The sequence below is a fragment of the Stenella coeruleoalba genome, assembly GCF_951394435.1.
Source record: "Stenella coeruleoalba genome assembly, chromosome: 19".
Lineage (NCBI taxonomy): Eukaryota > Metazoa > Chordata > Mammalia > Artiodactyla > Delphinidae > Stenella > Stenella coeruleoalba.
This window is the reverse complement of record NC_137165.1, coordinates 15,531,569-15,551,095: the sequence shown is the minus strand read 5'-3', so window position 1 is coordinate 15,551,095 and position 19,527 is coordinate 15,531,569. Positions and strand designations below refer to the sequence as shown.

General features: G+C 49.9%; 2 protein-coding genes across 4 annotated transcripts; one reads left to right on the top strand and one right to left on the bottom strand.

Moving 5' to 3' along the window:
• Positions 1-7,424: 7,424 nt before the first annotated feature.
• ABHD15 (abhydrolase domain containing 15) lies at positions 7,425-12,974 on the bottom strand. Its single transcript, XM_079904723.1, has 2 exons — positions 12,069-12,974; positions 7,425-10,024 (listed from the first exon to the last, which is right to left on the bottom strand). Exons 1-2 carry the CDS (start codon positions 12,947-12,949, stop codon positions 9,499-9,501), a joined length of 1,407 nt encoding a protein of 468 aa, XP_079760849.1. The 5' UTR covers positions 12,950-12,974; the 3' UTR covers positions 7,425-9,498.
• Positions 12,975-14,821: 1,847 nt separating this feature from the next.
• TP53I13 (tumor protein p53 inducible protein 13) lies at positions 14,822-19,214 on the top strand. Of its 3 annotated transcripts, none has more exons than XM_079905155.1 (7): positions 14,822-15,059; positions 15,252-15,320; positions 15,557-15,598; positions 17,243-17,371; positions 17,508-17,708; positions 17,819-18,374; positions 19,072-19,214. In XM_079905155.1, exons 1-7 carry the CDS (start codon positions 14,988-14,990, stop codon positions 19,080-19,082), a joined length of 1,080 nt encoding a protein of 359 aa, XP_079761281.1. In that variant the 5' UTR covers positions 14,822-14,987; the 3' UTR covers positions 19,083-19,214. The 3 variants fall into 3 exon arrangements, with proteins under 3 accessions (XP_079761281.1, XP_079761279.1, XP_079761280.1); XM_079905153.1 differs by lacking the exon at positions 19,072-19,214 and adding an exon at positions 18,461-19,020; XM_079905154.1 differs by lacking the exons at positions 15,252-15,320; positions 19,072-19,214 and adding an exon at positions 18,461-19,020.
• The last annotated feature ends 313 nt before the right edge of the window (positions 19,215-19,527 follow it).

The following is a 19,527-nucleotide window of genomic DNA, read 5'->3' as shown; positions in this document are numbered from 1 at the left end:
TCAGTGTTGTTAAACAGGGAGAAATTAAGCTCAACCATTGGTCAGGTTTAAAATCTTTTGAAGCAAAGTCATTTTATTTAATACAATGATTACATGTCCTCAATCATGAATGAGGTAGGGAACCTCCCTCCCCCAGTGGCCATGTTTACAGAAGTGTGTTTTGTCTATAAAGTGCAAGGGTTTTAATGTTTATGTAAATTATGCAGGTGATAACATTATGGCTTGGAATTGTTTATTGGGCTCTCGCTGAATTTTCAAATGAAATGAACTATGCTTATTACTGGCACATTGATCCCATTTCTGGAGCATTTTCCTATTTCCAGAATTACATGTATTCCTTTGTCAATCCTTTGACAATTTCTTTGTCATTAAAGCTGGTAAACATAGATGAGGGAATTGCATTTTTTTAAATCCATGAACCTTCATTTGTGTGCCTTCATTACTCATGTTTCTTTGGCAACTCTGAGGTCAGTGAAGTTTAGAAATGAGATACCAGTGTTAATGAAAAGTGTGTACTCTTCGCTTTTGCATGGCTTGGCTTAGCATCAAGGGTATATTTGGGCCACTTGAAAGCATGAAGACCAGTTGTATGGGAACAGGTTTCTCTCAGTGGCACAGTTTGCTTTTTCTGAGCCCTCAAATACATTGCCTCAGCATGAACATCATTGTTTCTATAAATTACACATGGTCATGGAATGAATTATGTGATTTGAAAGGATGGAACTGCTTAATGTTTGCAGATTCCAGCTGGCCATGTGACTATTGGGCACATATCAAACAAACCTGGGGGGAAATATTGGAACCCTTCTAACCCTTCTTTGGTCATAGACAAGTATATTTAGTTTATTAAGATGTTGGCTGCCCCTGGTAAGTTGCCAGAAAGCTCTTTTTTGGTGCCTATTCCAAATGTGCTTTCTTGCATTTCATAGTATCAAAGAAACCACCACCCTTTCTTCCCAGCAGCATTTTATGTCAGACCTTTTATTCCACATTAAATGGGAGTTGTGCCTACTTAGAGTGCCCCTCCAATTAATTACATACACGTGTCCTAAAATAATCCAAGCAGGAGACACAGGTAGGAAAATTTTTTTTAGGAAGTCCACTCGAGGCCAGTAATCTATCTGACAAGGTATTTTACCACATTATCTTGCCACTTGATAAATGAGCCTATTAGGAATTGCAGATGGTTTCATAGGGCAAAATCCAAGTAGAGAGGGATATGTGGGATTTCTATTAAGAGATAATTTTGTTATTGTTTTACCTCTCCTTTTATGATCCTTCTCTGCTAGGTTAGAGTGGGTTAATTCTCCAAATTTATTTTGTTTTTTATTTTTTAGGGAAATTTTTACAAAAGTGATGGTCTGATGTAAATAACATTTTGAAGTATAGTGCACATAAGTTCCCGAGACTATTTCAACCTGATAATTTGTAAGTGCTTTAGAGTTTTTTTATTAACACTTGTGTTGCTAAATCCTATTTAGGTACGTCTGCTAAAAATTTTAACCCATTTAAAACTTAAACATTTAAATAATGGATGAGTTACTCTGAGCAATTTAGCTTTCAAAACCCCCTTGTTTTAGTACATGAAAAAGATAGCCTAATGCGCATTAATGAGGTTGGAGAGACTATGAGAAATATGTATAGTGTATATTTTAAAACAGCTTTGCTTGTATTGTGAAGATTTAAAAACAAACTTGAGATTTTTAACGTAACTATTAACACAGTTTTAACATAAGTTATCCCACTGGGTTTAAGAGCATCTTGAATGTATAATCCTTTCTGTAACCCAGGTTGGTTTCTGCTTTTACCAGTCATCCAAACATATTATTTATGATTTTAGTTTTATATACTCATTTACTTTTGTTTTCCTCAACCAGCATGATTTTTTTTGCACATGTATTGTAGAAATTTTTAAAAAGAAAAATCAGTACATCATTTTCTCTGGATTTTCTTCACTTCTCTTCCTTTCTACTAACCCATTACCTTAAAGGCCATATCGCTCCATTTGCATTATTTGTGCAAATGCCAGGGTTGGTTTTTATTTTTATTTTTGCTATTTACCTAAAAAAAGAAAAATGCTTCAGTCAATTGCTTTTTTATTTAAAAAAAGAAAAAAGAAAAGAAAAAAAGCTGTAACCTTATCATTTCTGAGTAGACCATTGAGAGATGAATGCACACCTGTAATAGCCCAGGACCAGCTTTGGTGGCTAAAGGGAATATTTTAACTAAGCAAGAGGTTCTTTTCTAAAAGTGGTATATATTATTCACAATCTCTTTCAGTTATTCCCACAAGTCAGGGGTCCAGATAAAATGAGGGTTATCAGCTAACTGATATGTTATCATTGAGGTTCATCAATGAATTTGTACATTTCTAGTTCCCTTTGGTGAAGGGAAGAAAAATGATGATTTTGCAAGACCTAGATTTTGGCTTGGTTTCTTGCCTCCTTTTTTGGCAGCCTTCATCTTCTCATCTCCTAAAGCCCTTGAGCCTGTAGGGTTTTCATGGTGGACAAAGGACCTGTGGTCTTTTAAAACTAGGACTGATTTTTTTGGCAAGAGATTATCATGTTGAAAGTGATGTTCTGCCACTTTACCGGAGACTAATTTTAAATATACACAGTCCTCTTAATTTTCGGACCAAACAGACACCCACAGGGGAGGCTTATCAAGGGTTGCAATGGGGAAGAAGCCTCTCCCTCACTGTCAGCACCAGCTGGTAAAGGTGACTGTACAGATGTGCATTTTCCTTTTGGTAGAAATGGTCCGCAGCACTAATTGGTAAGGCTTATTGTACAGTATATTGTCAGTATTCTTCTGGTTCAACATACCTTATAGTTCATATATAACCTGTATTAATTGTATAGATTGTGCATTTAAAGCTGTTACCAAGTTGTCAGAACATAAGAGCGAAAACAAGGTCATATGTAATATTTTGTTTGTAAGTATCCTTTGTATCATAGCAAAGGAAATGTTTAAAAAAAATCAACTGTAATAAAGTAATTTTAGTACACAGAGTGTCTGCTCAGTTTTTTTAAGTAATTGTATTCCCATACAGATAAAGTATATTTCAGTTCAGTGACTATTTACTAGGTAATTACTGAATCTCAGGCACTGTGCTGTACATTGGGGGGTTACAAAAATGAGTAAGCTATGGGTAAGAATGAGCTCCCTAGTGTAGACTAAAACCCTCTAGACTAATTGCCTCGAATTCTGTGTGCCCAGACAGTGAAGCAGCCTACTGTGCTGTGGATGTGAGATGATTCTACTTTAGCTTCTAATGGCTTGTTGCAGGTTCTTAAGTTTTATATAGACATATGTTGTGGTCTGTGTAACTACAGTTCCTCCCAGACACATGGACACATAGATGTATGCAGTTCTTGGACCTTGTACAAAGCTTCACAAGGTGGTTTCACCTGGGTTCGTTTTCCCAGATTTGAACATCATCACATTTCAGCCCTGAATGGGGTAGAGTATCTAATCCAGTCCTGTTAAAATGACTTTGTCAGAAGGCTTAATTTGGAGGGAAGGAGTTTCTTGGGCTGGGGTTTATATGTTTTTTTCTATTAGAAAATAGTTTTAAGTGTTGTCATTTTAAAAAGTATAGTTGAGATTACCTACTTTATTGAATAGAAGACTATCAGAAAAATGGCACTTTTAACTTTTTAACATAGCTTCTAAACTCCTAGAATGTTGATGCTGAGCTATTTTGAGATTAATTAGCATTTATGTAGTGTTTAATTTGCCTGGGTCAAACAACTACGTGGCAGAGCCAAGATTTGATTCCAGGTGTTCTATCTCCAGCATTTCCCAACATCCCACCTTGAATTTGGTTGAGTTAAAAGGAGGTTTAAAAAACAAGAGTTCTTTCTGCTTTATCCCCACAACTGAGCAGTTCAAACTACAGTGGATGGAGAGTTAGGTGCTTCTACCATGTGAGCAACCCAAAACAAATGCTGTCATTGACTAAACACATCAGAGATGCTCTGAGTTATGCTTAGGGTTTAAAGCCCATCCTACCTGACTATAAAAGAAATTTTTTTTTTATAAAAGAAATTTTAACATAAATTAAAAAATCACCACAGTGATAAACTAAACAGCCCCAGGGTTATAAGTTAGTGCTATCATCTACATGACTATATCTATACTATATCTACCTGACTATAAAAGAAATTTTTTTTAATAAAAGAAATTTTAACATAAATTAAAACATCACCACAGTGATAAACTCCACAGCCCCAGGGTTATAAGTTAGTGCTATCATCTACATCTCAGTGATGCCAGCTGCCAAACCAGGGTTTTCCTATATATGTCCTAGGCAATTAGTGACTTTAATTATACTTTCAGATACTTGTTCTTACGGATAAGAGGGAGACAAGGCTGCTGAGGGTGTTGTTTATTGCAGGCTGTGTAATAACTTTAGGGGTGCCATTTATAGATTCATGTTGGCTCCACCACAAGAGTTGTGCAGCAGCTCTGAAGACAAATTCTTTCTCCTTTTGTTAACACCCTTTACATTATGGAGTTTAAAATGAGCATTATTTCCTGTCATCTTAGCCAGTGATTGACTAGGAAAAGGCAAAGTATGGCATAAAGAGCAGTGGTTTAGGGTTCTGGTCTTTAGCCCCATCACTGCTAACTGAGATCTTAAAAGTCACATCCTTTCTGACCATCACTTACAAGAAATAGGAAAGCAGATAGTTTTTGGCTGGAACAAATGAACCAATGTATAACCTGTTAGCCATAACATGGTTATCAGAGAGAGAGAGCATGTGTGTGTGTGTGTGTGTGTTTGGGAAGGGGGTGGGGAGAGTTTGTCCTCAATTGGGCAACCCAGCACCCAGTTTGTAAGCCTCAAAGGTGCTGCTCTTCCAGGCCCTTCCCAACTTTGCAGTGGAATTAATAACTGGAAATCCTTGGCCTTACAAGAATCAGAATATAGACTCTGATCTGAAAGCAGATGCCACCTCATTGTAGAGGTCTTTGAGCTCTGGTTGAGGAATTAAATGGGCTTGAAGAATGGGATCCATCTGCTTTTACTATTTCATTATAGCCTAACAGACCTTAATTAAGGCCTATTCACAGTCTCAGTCTTTGCATATGGAATAACTCATAACTTGCCCAAACTCATATGAGTCACAAGTGAAGTAGAAACTAGAACCCACATCTCCAAACTATTTCAGTGCTCTATCCAACACACAAATTACTAATTGCCCACTGGAAGATATCTCTGTGTAGGTACCACTGATGATCAGGGAATTTTGAGCCTGCTGGGAAATTATTAGCCCAGAGCAGGAGGCCTGGTTGTTGATTAAACAGAGGTTCCGCTGGTTAGTGTTAGGGGACACAAGCCTAGATCTATAGAAGTGAAGCAACAACCAGCAAATAGAGAATGTGCAGTGAGGCTCCGTTAACTCCACAGGTAGGTAAGCACAGCTCAGTACATAGAGGACTTAAGAAGAAGACAAACAGCACATTTGTTTGTGGAGATTTAAAAAAGAATGACATGCCATTGTTGCAGGGAGACTGAAATTTATTATTCAGAGGCAAACAAGCTGAGAGAATTTTTTCTTCAATCTCACTAGTGATAGACACTAGAGCAAGATACCTTATTACACAGGAAGGCTGGAGGAGCCAGAGACATTTGTTTTTTAAGTGTTAATATCTTTTATTTTTTGTTTTAATGAAATTCTACTTTTCCTCTAAACTTTTAGCTCTTCCTGGATACTTCAAAGCATAATTATTAGATGTCTTAAAACATCCTCTGGTCACTTTGGTAGGGTTATTTTCATTAAAATCTTTATGTCATCTCCCAACTCCCAGAATTTGGATCAGGTCTATGATCTGATCCTCAAGCCCATAAACCAACCAGAAGTCTTTACAACCCACTGAGCTCGTTAGCATTATTTCCAGTCACCGACTCTCAGATGAGAAGAGACCTTATATCTAATGTAGGCCACCCTTATTTCTCAGCACATGTCCCCTCCATGATATGTGCCTAGGAGCAGTCTAGCTTGTGTATACCACCAATGATGTGGGACCTTCTGCTTCCTAAGGCATTCGTTCCATCCCTGGGCACTTGGACACTCCCTAGGTATAACTTCTTAATCTTAACTCTACAAACTGTCATAACTAGTGAAAACAGTTTCTGATGCCATCTTTTGTGGCTTGGCTGTAGGATCATTGGTATCATTGAATCATTGGTATCATTGGCAAGTTCTGCCAAAGTGGCCAAGTATCTCTGCCTGTTTAAGCAGGGTGGGAACTTTATACTAAAGTTCATTTCTAAAGGAAGAAACCATGGCATTACTGAGGGTGACTGACTGACAAAGGATCCTGCAGTCTGGGTGGAAGATGAGTACAGAGCAACTTCTGACTCTGGGGTGGTTTTGAGGTTATATATAAAGCTAAGATGACACTTCCTGTGTCAAGACCTCTTTTCTAACAGTACTCAAGTCTTAGCAAGGATATCTTCACTCAAAACAGAGATGACATCTCAAAATGAGGATTTGGTGCTGTGTTTTTTTATTATTGTCATCTCTGGCCAAGCCACCTTGGAAACCTATGCATAAATACATAAAATACTAAATCTTTAAGAGAATTAAGTTACAGCTTAGCACAGTCTTTGGTATCAGAGGTCAGAACTTAGTAGGACTCAAGAAAACCTTGAGAAGCAGTTGTCTGCTTCCTGCCTTCTGATCCAGTGGGTGGAGACAGATAACTCAGGTCTGAGATTATGCCTCCTTTATTGTAATTGGATTGTGTTTTCTTTTCCCCCTTTACCATTTGAAGGTGTTTATAAATAATGAAGAGACCAAAAGGGAGGCAAGCAAGTGATTGAGACCTGAGAGGATTGCTAAAGACTTGCTACCTGGAAAACTCCCAACTCAGTGGTACTTCTTTGGGTTTTGTTTGTTTTGTTGTTTGTTTCTTGCTTCCCCAAACTCATAATTTGTCACTTCGTTTTTAGGGCCATGCCTTCTCTCAGAATGTGTGCCTGGGGTTCCTCCATCTGGTTTCATATAATTAGCTATTAACCAAAGCAGAGCCAATTTGGGTGATTACTTCATTGTTAGACTGAAGGACAGGGTCACCCAAACCTGCTTGAACAGGAACTACGCTTTCTTGGCAAAAATGGCTTGAAAAGCAGCGATGTCACCAAATGGTGATGAGAAGATGAGAGAGAGGTAGCTTCCTGAGAATGGCTATGAGTACCTCTGGCACAGGGGCATGGAGAAGAAATACTTTAGGGTTTAGGTCATTAGGGCTGTGGATCCAAGGGGATCCAAGGGACAAGGGCTGTTCTGCTGTTCACAGAGCTTTAAGACTATAACTGGAAAAAAAAATTTTATATATATATATATATATATATATATATATATATATATATATATATATATATATCTCCTCCCCCACCCCACCCCACAAGCTGGCTTTCCTGTAAAAAAGGAACCATGATTTCTCCCAAAGCTATTATCTTAACCAGAGTCCCGTGGTATCTGGCCTAGAGAAACAATCTGGATTTTAGCCCTTAGGGGCCCTTTAATCCTGGGTGGTGAGGGTGGGGGTGGTTAAAAACCACTGGACTGCTCCCCATTTTGCAATGAGTTCTGAATGGTTATAGGGTCCTGCATATGGGACTGCAAAACCTAATAAGCTGAAATCCCCACTGTACCAGATGCTGGGGGAGGGGGCTGGCCAGATGTCAGTAATCCTTCTTTGCCAAGCCTTATACCCAGGCGTTAACCAGAAGTAGAACAGCTTCTTTAGGGTTCACTTCCTTATTATCTCTCCTGCTCAGAAATGGTGAGAGAATGTTAGATGAGGAACATAGAGGAGGAGGAACAAGAAGTGGGGAAAGGAGGGAGGGAATTTTTTCATGACAGGATAATGTGCCTTAGACAATTGAATGTTGTCTGCGTTTCAGTTTAGATTCTTGGATAGTTCAGAGTTTCTTTTTATTTGATCCAGAGGAACAAGGATGGGCTAAAATTATCCAAACCTAAAATCATGGCCCCAGAAGTTCCTCATACCAAGCCTTAGGATATGGCTTTTGGTAAACATCTCTCCTTCTTCAAATTGCTTTGCTATTTGTGAGGCCAGTATGGAGCTTCCTGTCAAAACAAGTGCCTTCTTTCGTGATGACCAATTAAAATTTCAGGGCAAGGATTTTCTGGGAGGAACTGGATGTCCTATTGTATTGCTTAATGGCCTAATCCAAACCAAGGTGTGGGTCAATCTGTACAATGCCTTATTTTACTCTGATCTTAAGCATTAGTCCTCATAAAACCAAACAGCCTATCAGTCACTGAGTGGTCAGATCCAGGAGGAAGCTTTTCCTGCATCTACATGGATGGCCTTTTGAATAACTGAGCAGAAAAAGCATGGTAATGTGAAATATTCATAAATCACTGAGTCAGTTCTAGCCAATCTCTTGGAAATTTTGTTTGCTTTCTCTGGTCCCAGATGTCTCTCCAGGGTCTGGAGAGGGAAAGGCTAGTAGTAGTGTCAGAAAAGAGGGCAACTAACCAAAAAAACACCTAAGATATGAGGTTTATACTTTTACCACTTAGAGAAAGCCCACATCTCAGGAGAAAAACACCTCTCGCTAGAACTCTCTGGAGTAATCCCCCGAAATGGTACTGGAGGGAGCAGCTAGAATGTCTGAGAGCCTGGCTCCTTGAGCCATGGTCAACCAGACCCTGCGAGGATTTCCTCTTCCTAAGATCATCCTTGGGATCTCTCTAGTGAGTCTTGAGGTCCTAGGCTGAAGCCCCAGATCAGCCCCACTCCCAGTCAGGACTTGCAGAACTCAACCGAAAGACTGGCCCTTGGTATTCCAGACGCAGGCGTTCACGCTGTCTAGCTGGTTGCCCTCCCCAACCCAGTCTCAGCACAGCACTTACTGCCTCTGGGCCTATCTCACAGTCAACGCAAGACGCGTTAGCTCTGTGAGCCACTTCCCCGTCTGCCACCACATGAAGTCAGCAGAGCGCCACAGCCGCAGAAAAAAACGAGGGAAGTAGCATTGAGACACAAACATCCTGTCCTCACTACATCAAGTGGCTCCACCTTGAGAACCAGCGTCACAGAGCTGATTATTTATGTGGCACAGACCTGCCCAATGGCTCACAAAACTCATCTCCTTTGTATCTTTGCTGTGAGCGAGCATTTTCTCTTGAGTTCAGGGACGTACATGGAGATATTCTTTGGCTTATGAAGTCGGTGACAGGGAACAGTGACAGGGAATGCCCAGCTGCTGAACCAGGATGCGTTGGCATGTGTAGAGCAGGGCCTGGGCAGGAGTTCTGCTCAGGGGCAAATGAACGCTAGCTTGCTGAAGTTCCATCTCTTTCCACAGACCAGTTTAAGAGAGAAGGGGCTGAATCAGGGGCAAAGAGCTGAAGCTGCCTGCCCCATTCAGTCCTCAATGCCTTTTCAGGACACAGCCGTGCCCAGCTCTTTCTTCCTCGCAGGGCTGGCGGGTTCTTGGGTCAGGTCTCACCTTGTATACGATCTCTTCCAGCTAAAGATCTCCTCCAGGTTGGAAGAGGGAGAGACCTCCCGCTTTGGCAGGGTTCCCCAGCGACGCCGGCCCCCTAGGAACGAAACTCGGCGCCTGCTCAGCCCTTTCATCCTCTCCTCCGTTCGGAAGAACTCAGTCAAGGCCCGGAAGTACTCCAAGATGACCTCGTGGCTCCAGGCTGGCAAGGGCTCCTGGCGCAGGAAGCCACAGTGGCCTCCATGGCGGCTGAGCAGGAGGAAGAAGTAGGGGTTGCTGTGAAAGAGTTCAGTTGGCAGAAAGTGGTTTGGGGGCCCACACACAGGATCATCGGCGCTACAGATGCATAGCACAGGTACGGCTGCCTCGTCCACATCCCGGAGGGGGTCGTTGTGGTCCCAGTAGGTGTCCCAGCTGATGGGGAAGCTCTTGGTGTGGCAGAAGAGGGTCTCTTCAAACTCTCGCAGGGAGCGGCTCCTGAACAGTTTTCCAGTGTCCACTGTGTCCTCCAGGGCTGTGGCGTACCTGGCAGAAAGAAGTTGAATGGGGAAGGAAGGAAAGAGAGGAAAGAACTGGAAAATAAATTGACAGCAGAAGTTACAGAGTGGCAGCCCACAGGCCAGATTCTGACCACAGAGGCTTTCTTTGGCCATATAATGTATTAAAAAACTTCCATGTCATTGCCATCATTTAAAATCAGGAGATTTCATGTAAAATGCATCTATCTGGCTTCTCGAGGGGATTGGGGAGATCTGGCGACATGGGCTGGCATGGCAACAATCAGGGTATTTCCTCCCTCCTTCCTGTGTTACAGTTTCTACCAGGACAGTCATTCATGGCATTACCTCCCCAGCCCTGGGGCAGCATTTGACTTTACAGCCGCTGAGTTATTGCAACAGCTCTCCTCCAGACCTCATCTTCAGACCCTCTGTAGGGAACCTGCTATGAAATGTCACCTCCTGAACCTCTCTTGGAAGAACTCAGTGGCTCAGACTATCCAAACCAGCAAGTGACATCCCCCAACATTAACATCTTACTTTAAGTTGTATTAGTTTGTCTGCTTTTTTAAAAGATAATATGCTATCCAGCTGATGACAAATGAGTGTGTCCTCGATCAGTGGGGCAGGTATTCCTAGAGAGGACTGAATGGCGGAGGAAGTGACTGGGAGTGTAATTAATTGGGTGAGGCCCCAAATGGGAGCCTGAGAGCAACTGCTCTGGGAAAGAGGTACATCTTTGCTGTTTCCACCTCCCTGGAGAGGGCTTGGCACCCTGATCAGGAGGCCAGGATGGGCAGCTCAGTCCTTTATTTGGATTAATTCAGCCTTAGCCAGCTGAATTTGGATAGGTGTTTCCTGCAAACATTCAAAGAGGCTTGCCCCAAGTTGGCAATCCCAAAATTCCATGGGCAGGGCAGTTCCTAAAGGCCCAGGTTTCCTCTCCACTTCCCTTACCTTATCCTCCAGCTGGAGCCCAGGGTCAGTACTGAGGGTGGTCATTTGGGGATGGAAACTGGCAGTTAAGCCACGTGAGAGTACCTTGCCCCTGGACTGTTCCAGCGGCTCTGGGTTGCCATGGTAGCACATGGGCTGTTGCTGAGCTCAGGGTTGACCTTCTTAGAACAGGAGGCAAAATAGGTCAAGGAAAGAAAGAGAAATCACAATTGTCACCATGTATTGGTGCCAGGCCCCTTACTTTCATTATCTTATTTCATGCTTATAACCACCTTGGGAAGTGGTTATTATAAACTCCATTTAACTGAAGAGGGAAGTGAGGCACAAAGGGGTTAGCTAACTTGCTGGAAATTCAGGATTTGAACCCAAGTGGGTCTGACCCCACATCCCAGGTCTTTCTGCCACACCACACTGCTGCCATCATGTCTTTGACCTCGTTCTTCCATCTCCTAGGAAAACAACAGTGTAAGCAGAGGCCTGGTTATTTGCTGTGGGAATGTCACTCAGGCCTTCTCAGTGGAAAATTCTCCCCTGTCACCCTGGTGGTAGATTCTTTTCTTTTTGGAGATTAAAAAAAATGTTGAAATACTCTTAAAATTTTTGCATTAAATATTGAGTATATACCTGGGAATATGCAAAACATCTGTCAGGTCTAAAGAATTTTAATCAATCAAATACCACCAAATTTCTGATTCCTGTCACCTCCAGGCTCAGAGGAAACATTCTGGACAGATAACCAGTCACAACTGCTTCCAGAGCCCTCTTTGCTGATTTGACAAGCTATGGACTAAGCGATGTCCGTGTCAGGTGCTGCCTCTTGTGGCGGGTGGGGCAGGTGCTCAGGTTGCTAGGACACGGTGGGGCTGAGGTGAGTGAGGCCAGGGGGCCCCAGGTCAGGAGTCCCTGCTCTAGCTAATGATGCTGAGTCCGTCTGTGGCTTTTAAACCTGCTTCCCTGATTCTGTCCAGACTAGAGGGTTTGGACGCTTCAGGAAGTGTGTGAGGAAAACTTTGCCCAAATTGCTCTAAACCTGTTTGATTCAAAACCAGGCAGAGCCGTTTCTCAGCCCCAAACCTCTATTCCCCCATTGCTCGTCTGCAGCCGCCGTTACCCACCTGCTGAGGGCGATCTTCTGGTGGAGCAGAAAGCCCCGCTCGTAGGGCCAGGGCAGGCCGGCCTCAAACCACTCGCGGCAGCATAGCACCGGCGAGATGCAGGCTGCACCGGTCATGTAGCTGGAGGAGCCACACTCGCCCAGGTAGGACAGCAGCAGCGCCGAGCCTGAGCCCTCGCTCACCGCGAACAGCAGGGCTGCGGGGTGTCGGAAGCGGATGTAAGTGATGGCCTCTTTGAGATCAGACGGGTCCCCGAAAGGCTGCAGCCGGGGGCTGACCAGTGGGCAGCCGTGGTGGCCGCGACGGTGGAAGATGACCGGGTAGTAGCCGCGCTCCAGGGCCAGCAGGCAGAGGCCGAGCACGTTGCGGGTGAGGCGTCCCCAGGCATTGGGAATCACCAGCAGCACCGCCGGGAGGCCCCCGGCATTGGTGACCCGGCGGCCCCGGGCGCAAGGTCCCACGACCCAGTCCAGGGCCACCAGCCCGTCGTCCGCCAACTGCAGGTACTCCCGGGCCAGATCGGACCCCGGCCCCACCGGCAGCACGAAATGGCAGAGGGTCTGCAGGTGGGGCCCGGAGAGCCAGGAGCGCGGGCCCGGCTCCAGCGCTGTCGAGCGTCGCAAGGCGCGCAGCAGGCACTGGGCCAGCGCCGACGGCTTACAGATGAGCCTGCACCCGCCGGGCAGAGGCTCACGCCCGTCGCTGAACTGGTCCGCGGGGCCTGCGCCGTCCACCTCCTCCTCGTGGTCTTGGCCCTGCGCCCCCGGCAGGGTCCTCGCTCCGACGGCGCGCCTCCCGGGGCGCCGCAGCAGCGCGGCGAGCAGGCCGAGCAGGGCGAGCGCGGCCAGGAGCAGGGCGAGGGCGGCGCCCCACGGCGGCATGGCGAGGCCGGAGAGCCCCCGGCGGGCGGCAGCGGCGGGGAGGTCCCCTTGGCGAGCTCCCCGCTCTGGCCGCGGCTCCGCCGGGCCGCGGCGGCTGCCCAGGGCCCTCGCGCGGGGAGGGAGGGGGTGCACTCCGGATTGGCCGCGGCCCCGCAGAGACAGCCAGTTCGGTCCCGGCTCCCCTCACCCGCCCCCCACTCCCGCCCACGGCCCTTTGTACAGTGATTGCGACAAGCAGGAGCAAGAGGTGAAAGGAGCGGAGGCCACGGGGAGGGAGCGAGGACGCGCCGGCGAGACGGAAGGGAGTGGGGAGGGCAGCAAGCCGAGGAGTGGGGTGTGGGGGGCAGAAAAGTGGGGAGACTTGGAGACCGAGGCTTGGGGAACGGGGATGAGTCTCAGAATCCCCGTGGTGTGTAGGGTGTGCAGCTACCGGGGAGACCTGCGTCGCTGCGCCCTCAGGGGCCGCTGTTGAGAAGTAGCAAAAGGGAGAAGTGAATAAACCGCAGCTCCCGGCGCGGGCTCCCGGGCTCCCGCGGGGCGGCTGCAGTGCAGCCGGAGCCACCACCCGCACCTCCGTCGCCAGGCTCGGCTGTGCTCTCTGACCTCGGTGTTTGTCTCGGCCCCGCGGGCACCCGCAACTGCGCAATAACCCGGCCGGGCGGGGGTCCGGCTCAGGGCCAGCGAGGGCCAGGGCCGGCGTCGTGCCCCGACCGCGGGTTAGCAGCAGGAGGCTGGAGAGCCGGGGAATGCTCGTTCCCTTGCCTGCATTAGTGCGCTGTGCCGATACCCCGGGAGCGTGGGGCTCCCCTGGAACCTGGCTTCAGGTAGAGGAAATCCCCACCACCGCTCCCCAGGAAGGACTTCCCCAAAAGAAACAGCCCCAAACCTCCGAGAATAGGCTGGAGGAAAAGACGCACTCAGGTGCCCTTGGAGGGGGATGCCTATCACCCCGCGACCCGGCCGTGGCAGGGGATAGATGGCAGTCCCTTCATCAGCTCAATAACTGGCAATTACCGGGGAATGGGGGAAGGGTAAGAAATACCCCTTGCAAGTCACAGCTATGTGGGAGACGGTCTTCCTCTGTTTCAAAGTTTTGGGCTGGGCATTTCAACTCTCATCCTCCACCCACTTTCCCATCTTTCCTCAAAATCCTGAGCCGGGCCGAGGAGAAGGGCACCGGGGAGAGGGCGGCAGAGCGGGCACCCGCTGCAGGTGACGTCTGGCCAGCGCTCCCTGCTGGGGGCGAGGCCTGTGACTCCACCTCACGGTGACCAAAGTCTCCTTGGGCATCTGCTTGTCCCCGCTGGGCTAATTACGAAAGCGGAGGCGGACGTGGGCAAGAAAGCAGCCCCCAGCCCGGCTCCAGCTTCCTGGGACTTATGGGTCTGGGGAGCGTGGAGGCCTGAGACCCTTGGAGACTCCTCCGGGCTCGGGCGCTATTTGCGAGGGCAAGAGTGGGATGGGATGAAGGTGTAGCTCTAGAGTAGGGACCCTCTTCCTTCTGCAGCTCGGACTTCAGGCTTCGGTCCCTCTTCTAGATGCAGGTCACATTGATAAGTCTGAAGCGGGTTTGCCGAAGGAGCGGACCCGTCTCCCCTCCTGGGCCACCCAGTTCACAGTGGAATCCCAATTCCCGCCCTCCTCCCCGCTCCAAGATCCACCCAGGAGCTGCAGCTGCTCCCTGCAGGCCGCGGAGACCCGCTGAGAAGAGTGCCCGGGTGAAGGAGGTGGTCCCGCCTGCCTCGCAGCGCTGCGCGCAGAAGACCGGCTTCCGAGCAATTTTTCCGGCTTGGGGTTGAGGACGCTTGCGCGCAATGTCCCGGGCTGTGGGCGGGCACTGGGGCGGGGCGAGGCGAGGCGAGGGGAGGGGCGCGCGAGCCTGGAGAGTCGCGGCGCGCGGTCTGGGGTCGGGGCGGGACGGCGCGCGCGAGCCCGGGGTCTACGTGGGCACGCGGGCGGCGTGGGTGCGCGGGGGCAGGGCCAGGCGGCGCGCGCTCCTTGGCTTGCTGGGCTGCGGGCAGTGCTGGGGCGGGCCGGGATGGCGCCTCCTCCGCCTCCGCCCCAACTGCTGCTCCTGGCGGCCCTGGCGGGGCTCCTGGGTCCCAGTGAGGTAAGGCGACCCGCTCCCGAGAAGGCTTCGGCCCGGGATCTCAAAGCGCTTTGCCAAAAGTTCGTGCTGGAAGGAGTGGCGCGCGGAGAGGGGACTAAGAGTTCTCCCCTTGGAGGGCTGGGCCTGGGAGGGAGAGGGCAGAGCCCGCGCCGAGGCCAAACGCCCCAGCTCTTCTGCGCCTTGAACCCACAGGTGGTGGCTGAGCCGGCGGAGGAGGCGGGAGCCCGTTGTCCCGAGGGCCTGTGGCCTCTGCCCCCACAGGTGGGTGCCTGGAGGGCGGTGGGAGAGTGGGAGAGAGGAGTGTGAAGGGGCAGCCCAGTTCCGCCCTGGCCTCGCGGCACCTTCCACAGCCGCCCTCTGAGCACCTCTGCCGGTTCCTCCGGCCCTCAAGCCACCAACGTCTCCATTCCAACGTGACGGCACGGGCCTGCTGTTCTCTCCCCCCCCCCCCCAGAGTCCCCCATGGGCTCTAAGCTCTCTTCTCTCCCCCTGTATAGGTGTCGCCAAGAGTGACCTACACACGGGTGAGTCCACGGCAGGTAAGTACAAGCAGGAGGCATCCTCAGTGTCTGCACTGGAAACAGCGAGCTCCTCGCAGGCTTTCTCCACCTTTTCTGCTCACCAGCTCCATTCTTTACCACTCCCCCCAGTAAGAGGCAATGTTCTTAGTCCCAGGACAGTGAGCCACAGGCCTTGGTCCTCTGCAGTGCTTGTCAGGCATCCTGTTGAGTAGCTGGCTGTGTGGGCAGGAGGCTGCAAGGGAAACTCTGAGGGTAGTAGGAAAAAACAACCTGTGCTCCAGCTCTGCTGTGTGACTTTGGAAGTCTCCTGACTTCTCTGGGCCTCATTTTTCTGTAAGAGAGGTTATTAGTAACGTCCCTCCCCATGAGGAGTTAACAAATAGTGTGGGACAGCACTTTGGAAAATAGGAAGCTGTAAGGAGTGTGTGGACCTCAGGTTACCAACCAAACTGTGGGTTCACCTTGTGTGGCTGCCTATTTTCATTGCCAGTGGTTGGATAGCTTCTCTGTCCCTTTGGTTTTCCTTCTGAAATATCTATTTTTTTGATCCTTGTAATAGCTCCAGGCCAAAAGAGCTCATGCCACCCACCTGATTCCTTTTCCCAAACAGCCCTTTCATTCCACTGTTCAGAAACCAGTGGCTCCTTATTTCTCGCCTTATCATGGCCATACTCCCCTGTCTTGTTTTTCAGGCTCTACCTCGTTAAGTAAACCTCATCCAACCTCCCCACATCTTTGGTTCCTCTCGTTTTGTTGGTCTGCTCACCACACGTATGAGTTCGAGGCTTATTCCCACCCCTGTACTTTTGCACCTGCTTATTCCCCTCAACACTTGGCGTATCCTGACTTGAAGGGGGCAGCTCCCTGCCCTCCTGCCATCCATCCCCATCCATCTTCAAAACCCAGCATAGGAGTCAGCTCTCTCTTGAGACCTTGCCTGATCATATTAGCCTTTATTTATTCATCACCTTCTCCAAATTTGTGTAATGCTTATAACCTATCTCTTGTAATTTAACAACTAATCACTTTGAGTTTTATTAGTTTGCGCTTTCATTTGCATTAGTTCTGTTCCCCTGAGTTTCCTTTGCATTCCCTGCAAGCGGAGTCCAGGAGTTCTCTTTTGGCATCTCCCACAGCATCTGGCACAAGTGCTGAGCGTTAGGTCAGCTCAATCAAAGAATAAGTAATAATTGATGAAGTGTTTCCATCCTGAGATTGTGCACCTGCTGCCTTTGTGCCCTGTATTTGGATGCGTTGGGGAGATGAGATTGAATATATAGATGGGGCAATACATAGAAGAGCTGGTCTCTATTTGGGGGGTGCTTACAGTCTAGACTGGGAACCTGTAGAGCCACCGTGGCAGGTCCAGAGAAATACAGCTAAAGAGTGTGGTCTGAGTCTGGCAGGGTTAACCACGCATGCTGTCACAGAAGTTGTGAGCTTTGAGGGGTGGCAGTGCATGGAGAGGAGGGATGAAAGGAATGCTCAGAGGCAAGAGGGGGTGCACGCCAGTATCCAGGGCCCTTTGTCCTTTCCTGAGCCCTGAAGGTGGAAGGGTCATCTGGCCATCCTGGGAGTCCCTTTAAGTTGGCTCCCCAGGATGGGAGAACTTGGGATTCTTAGGGAGGGACCTGGCTTGATGTCTCCATGCCTTTCCTCCAGGCTGAGGATGTCAGCTTCCTCTACCATCCCTGTGCCCACCCCTGGCTGAAGCTCCAGCTTGCCTTCCTGGCCCACATTTGCATGGCCCAGCCCTTACTGGCCCCTGATTCCAGCCTCACCCAGGATCGGGTGAGTGGTTGCTGAAAGGTGGTTGTCTGGCACTGGCAGGGGCTGCAGCCCCACGTGCAGGGCAAGGGGAATTCAGGGCCTCCTCTTGCTTGCTCCCCATCTTTGTCTTAGCTCTAACAGTTACTTCCTTTCATAGCCCCTGGTACTGGCAGCATGGGGGGTGGCACTGGAGATGGCATGGGTAGAGCCAGCCTGGGCTGCCCACTGGCTGAAGAGGAGGAGGCGGCGGAAGCAAAAGAAGGAGAAAGCATGGTTTCGCTCTGACAGTTTTTCTGGGCCCTATCCCTTGGTGCCAACACCGGGCAGAGGGAGGCTGTGCCGGAGAGGGTGTGTGCAGGTGAGGGGTGCTGGCCAGGCTTGATGGTCATTGGGTTGGTGGCCCAGGGTGGTGGTGTCATTGGGTAATCTGGGCAGGGAAAGGGTGACTGCTGTCTCTTCTCCTCCTAGGCCACGGCTTTGGCCTTTACTCTGCGGAGCTGGAGGCCCCCAGGCGTAGAGGTGGCATCTAGAGGGCCTAGGCAGCTCTTCCCTAGTGGTGCCAAGAGGCGTGGGCTGCGGGCTGCCCTTGGTCTCCAGCCCACCCCCTCAGCCCTGAGGTTCCGCTCTGTTTCCCCACGGAGCATGGAGGCCAAGCAGCCTGTGTTGGGACCCCAGGGTGCAAGGGATAATGCCCCATCTGTGCCCACTGGCCCACTGCTGCCTGGGGGGCCTGGAAGCAGTGTCAGCTCCAGGCTAGAGGCTCAGGTGCCCAAAGGGCAAAGCAGCCCAGGGGCCTGTGCCTGTCCAAGTCAGGCTTCCCCGGCCGCTCGGGCAGCAGCGCCTCCGCGGGCAGCCCGGGGCCCCACCCCGCGCACGGAGGAGGCCGCCTGGGCTGCCATGGCCCTGACCTTCCTGTTGGTGCTGCTCACCCTGGCCACGCTCTGCACGCGGCTGCACCGAAACTTCAGGCGTGGGGAGAGCATCTACTGGGAGCCCACAGTGGACAGCCAGGACACAGTGGCTGGTGAGAAGCTCCCCTCCTCACCTGCCCCGCCCCGCCCCGCTCCCGATGGCTTCCCTGCCCTTGACAGCTCCCCACCCTGCCCATAGCGGTGCTGAAGCGGAGGCTGCAGATGCCCCCTCGCCGGGTCAAGCGCTCCCGCCGGAGACCCCTCCTCCCGCCCACGCCGGACAGCGGCCCGGATGGGGACAGCTCCGAGTGACCTGCCCCAGCCCTGCCACTGTGGCAGGTCCGGCTCCTCCTCCCGCCGGGAGGCTGCGCCACGTGGACCGCGCGCAGGGCCGCCCCCTGGTGGCCAGATGGCGCAGTCCTGCCTAAGCGTTGTAAAAGGGCTGGTCCTTAGTGTGTGGTTTGCTGGGAGGGATGGAGAAGGGAAAAGGGAGGAGAGAAAAAGGAGCTGTCTCCGCCTCCGTTGCAAAAACTCCGTTTTTCTTATTAAATTATTTTAGTAGAGCCTGGAGTTGAGCTTGTGCATCTGCCACACAGACTCCCTCCCACCCAGGGCACTGTCCTAGGCCATTTGGGTCGTGTTTGAGGTAGGGGGTTTCTAGTATCAAGTTGGACGCTCACTGGCCTGTCTCGTCTTGCCAGCCTGGCCTCAGACACTGGGGTTTAGTAGCGTGATAGACCCCTCCCACCACCAGGGGTGAGCAGGTGGTTGGGATGGTGGTGGTATTTACTGAAACATTGTTATTTCCAGGACTCCTCTAAGAGATGACAGGGGCTTCCCTTCCCTCAAGTACAGGGGCTGGAAGAGTCGTGGTCTTCACTTGCTTCATACTTTTGCCAGGTTGGTCTTTCTCCGTTTCACGTCTGCCACCTCCCCAATCCCTCCCACAGTTCCCTAAGCATCAGAAAGGGCACATGGTCACTTATTTATTTTTGATACAAATGTACATGACACACATCTTGACACTCAGCCCACCACCACCACCACACAGGTAGAGCCTGGCCCCCGGGGACAGAGGCGGGACGGGGAGAGGAGCTGGTGGGCGCTGCCATCTGCCTCTCAGCCTTCCCAGGCTGCAGCCCAGGCTCCAGGGACCCAGATACTGCAGGCACTGGCCTCTCAGAGGTTACAGGGAGGGGGCTCTCAGCTGAGTCAGGGACCCCGGGGAGCCAGCCCCAGGCTCAGGTGCTCAGTTCTCTGCCCCAA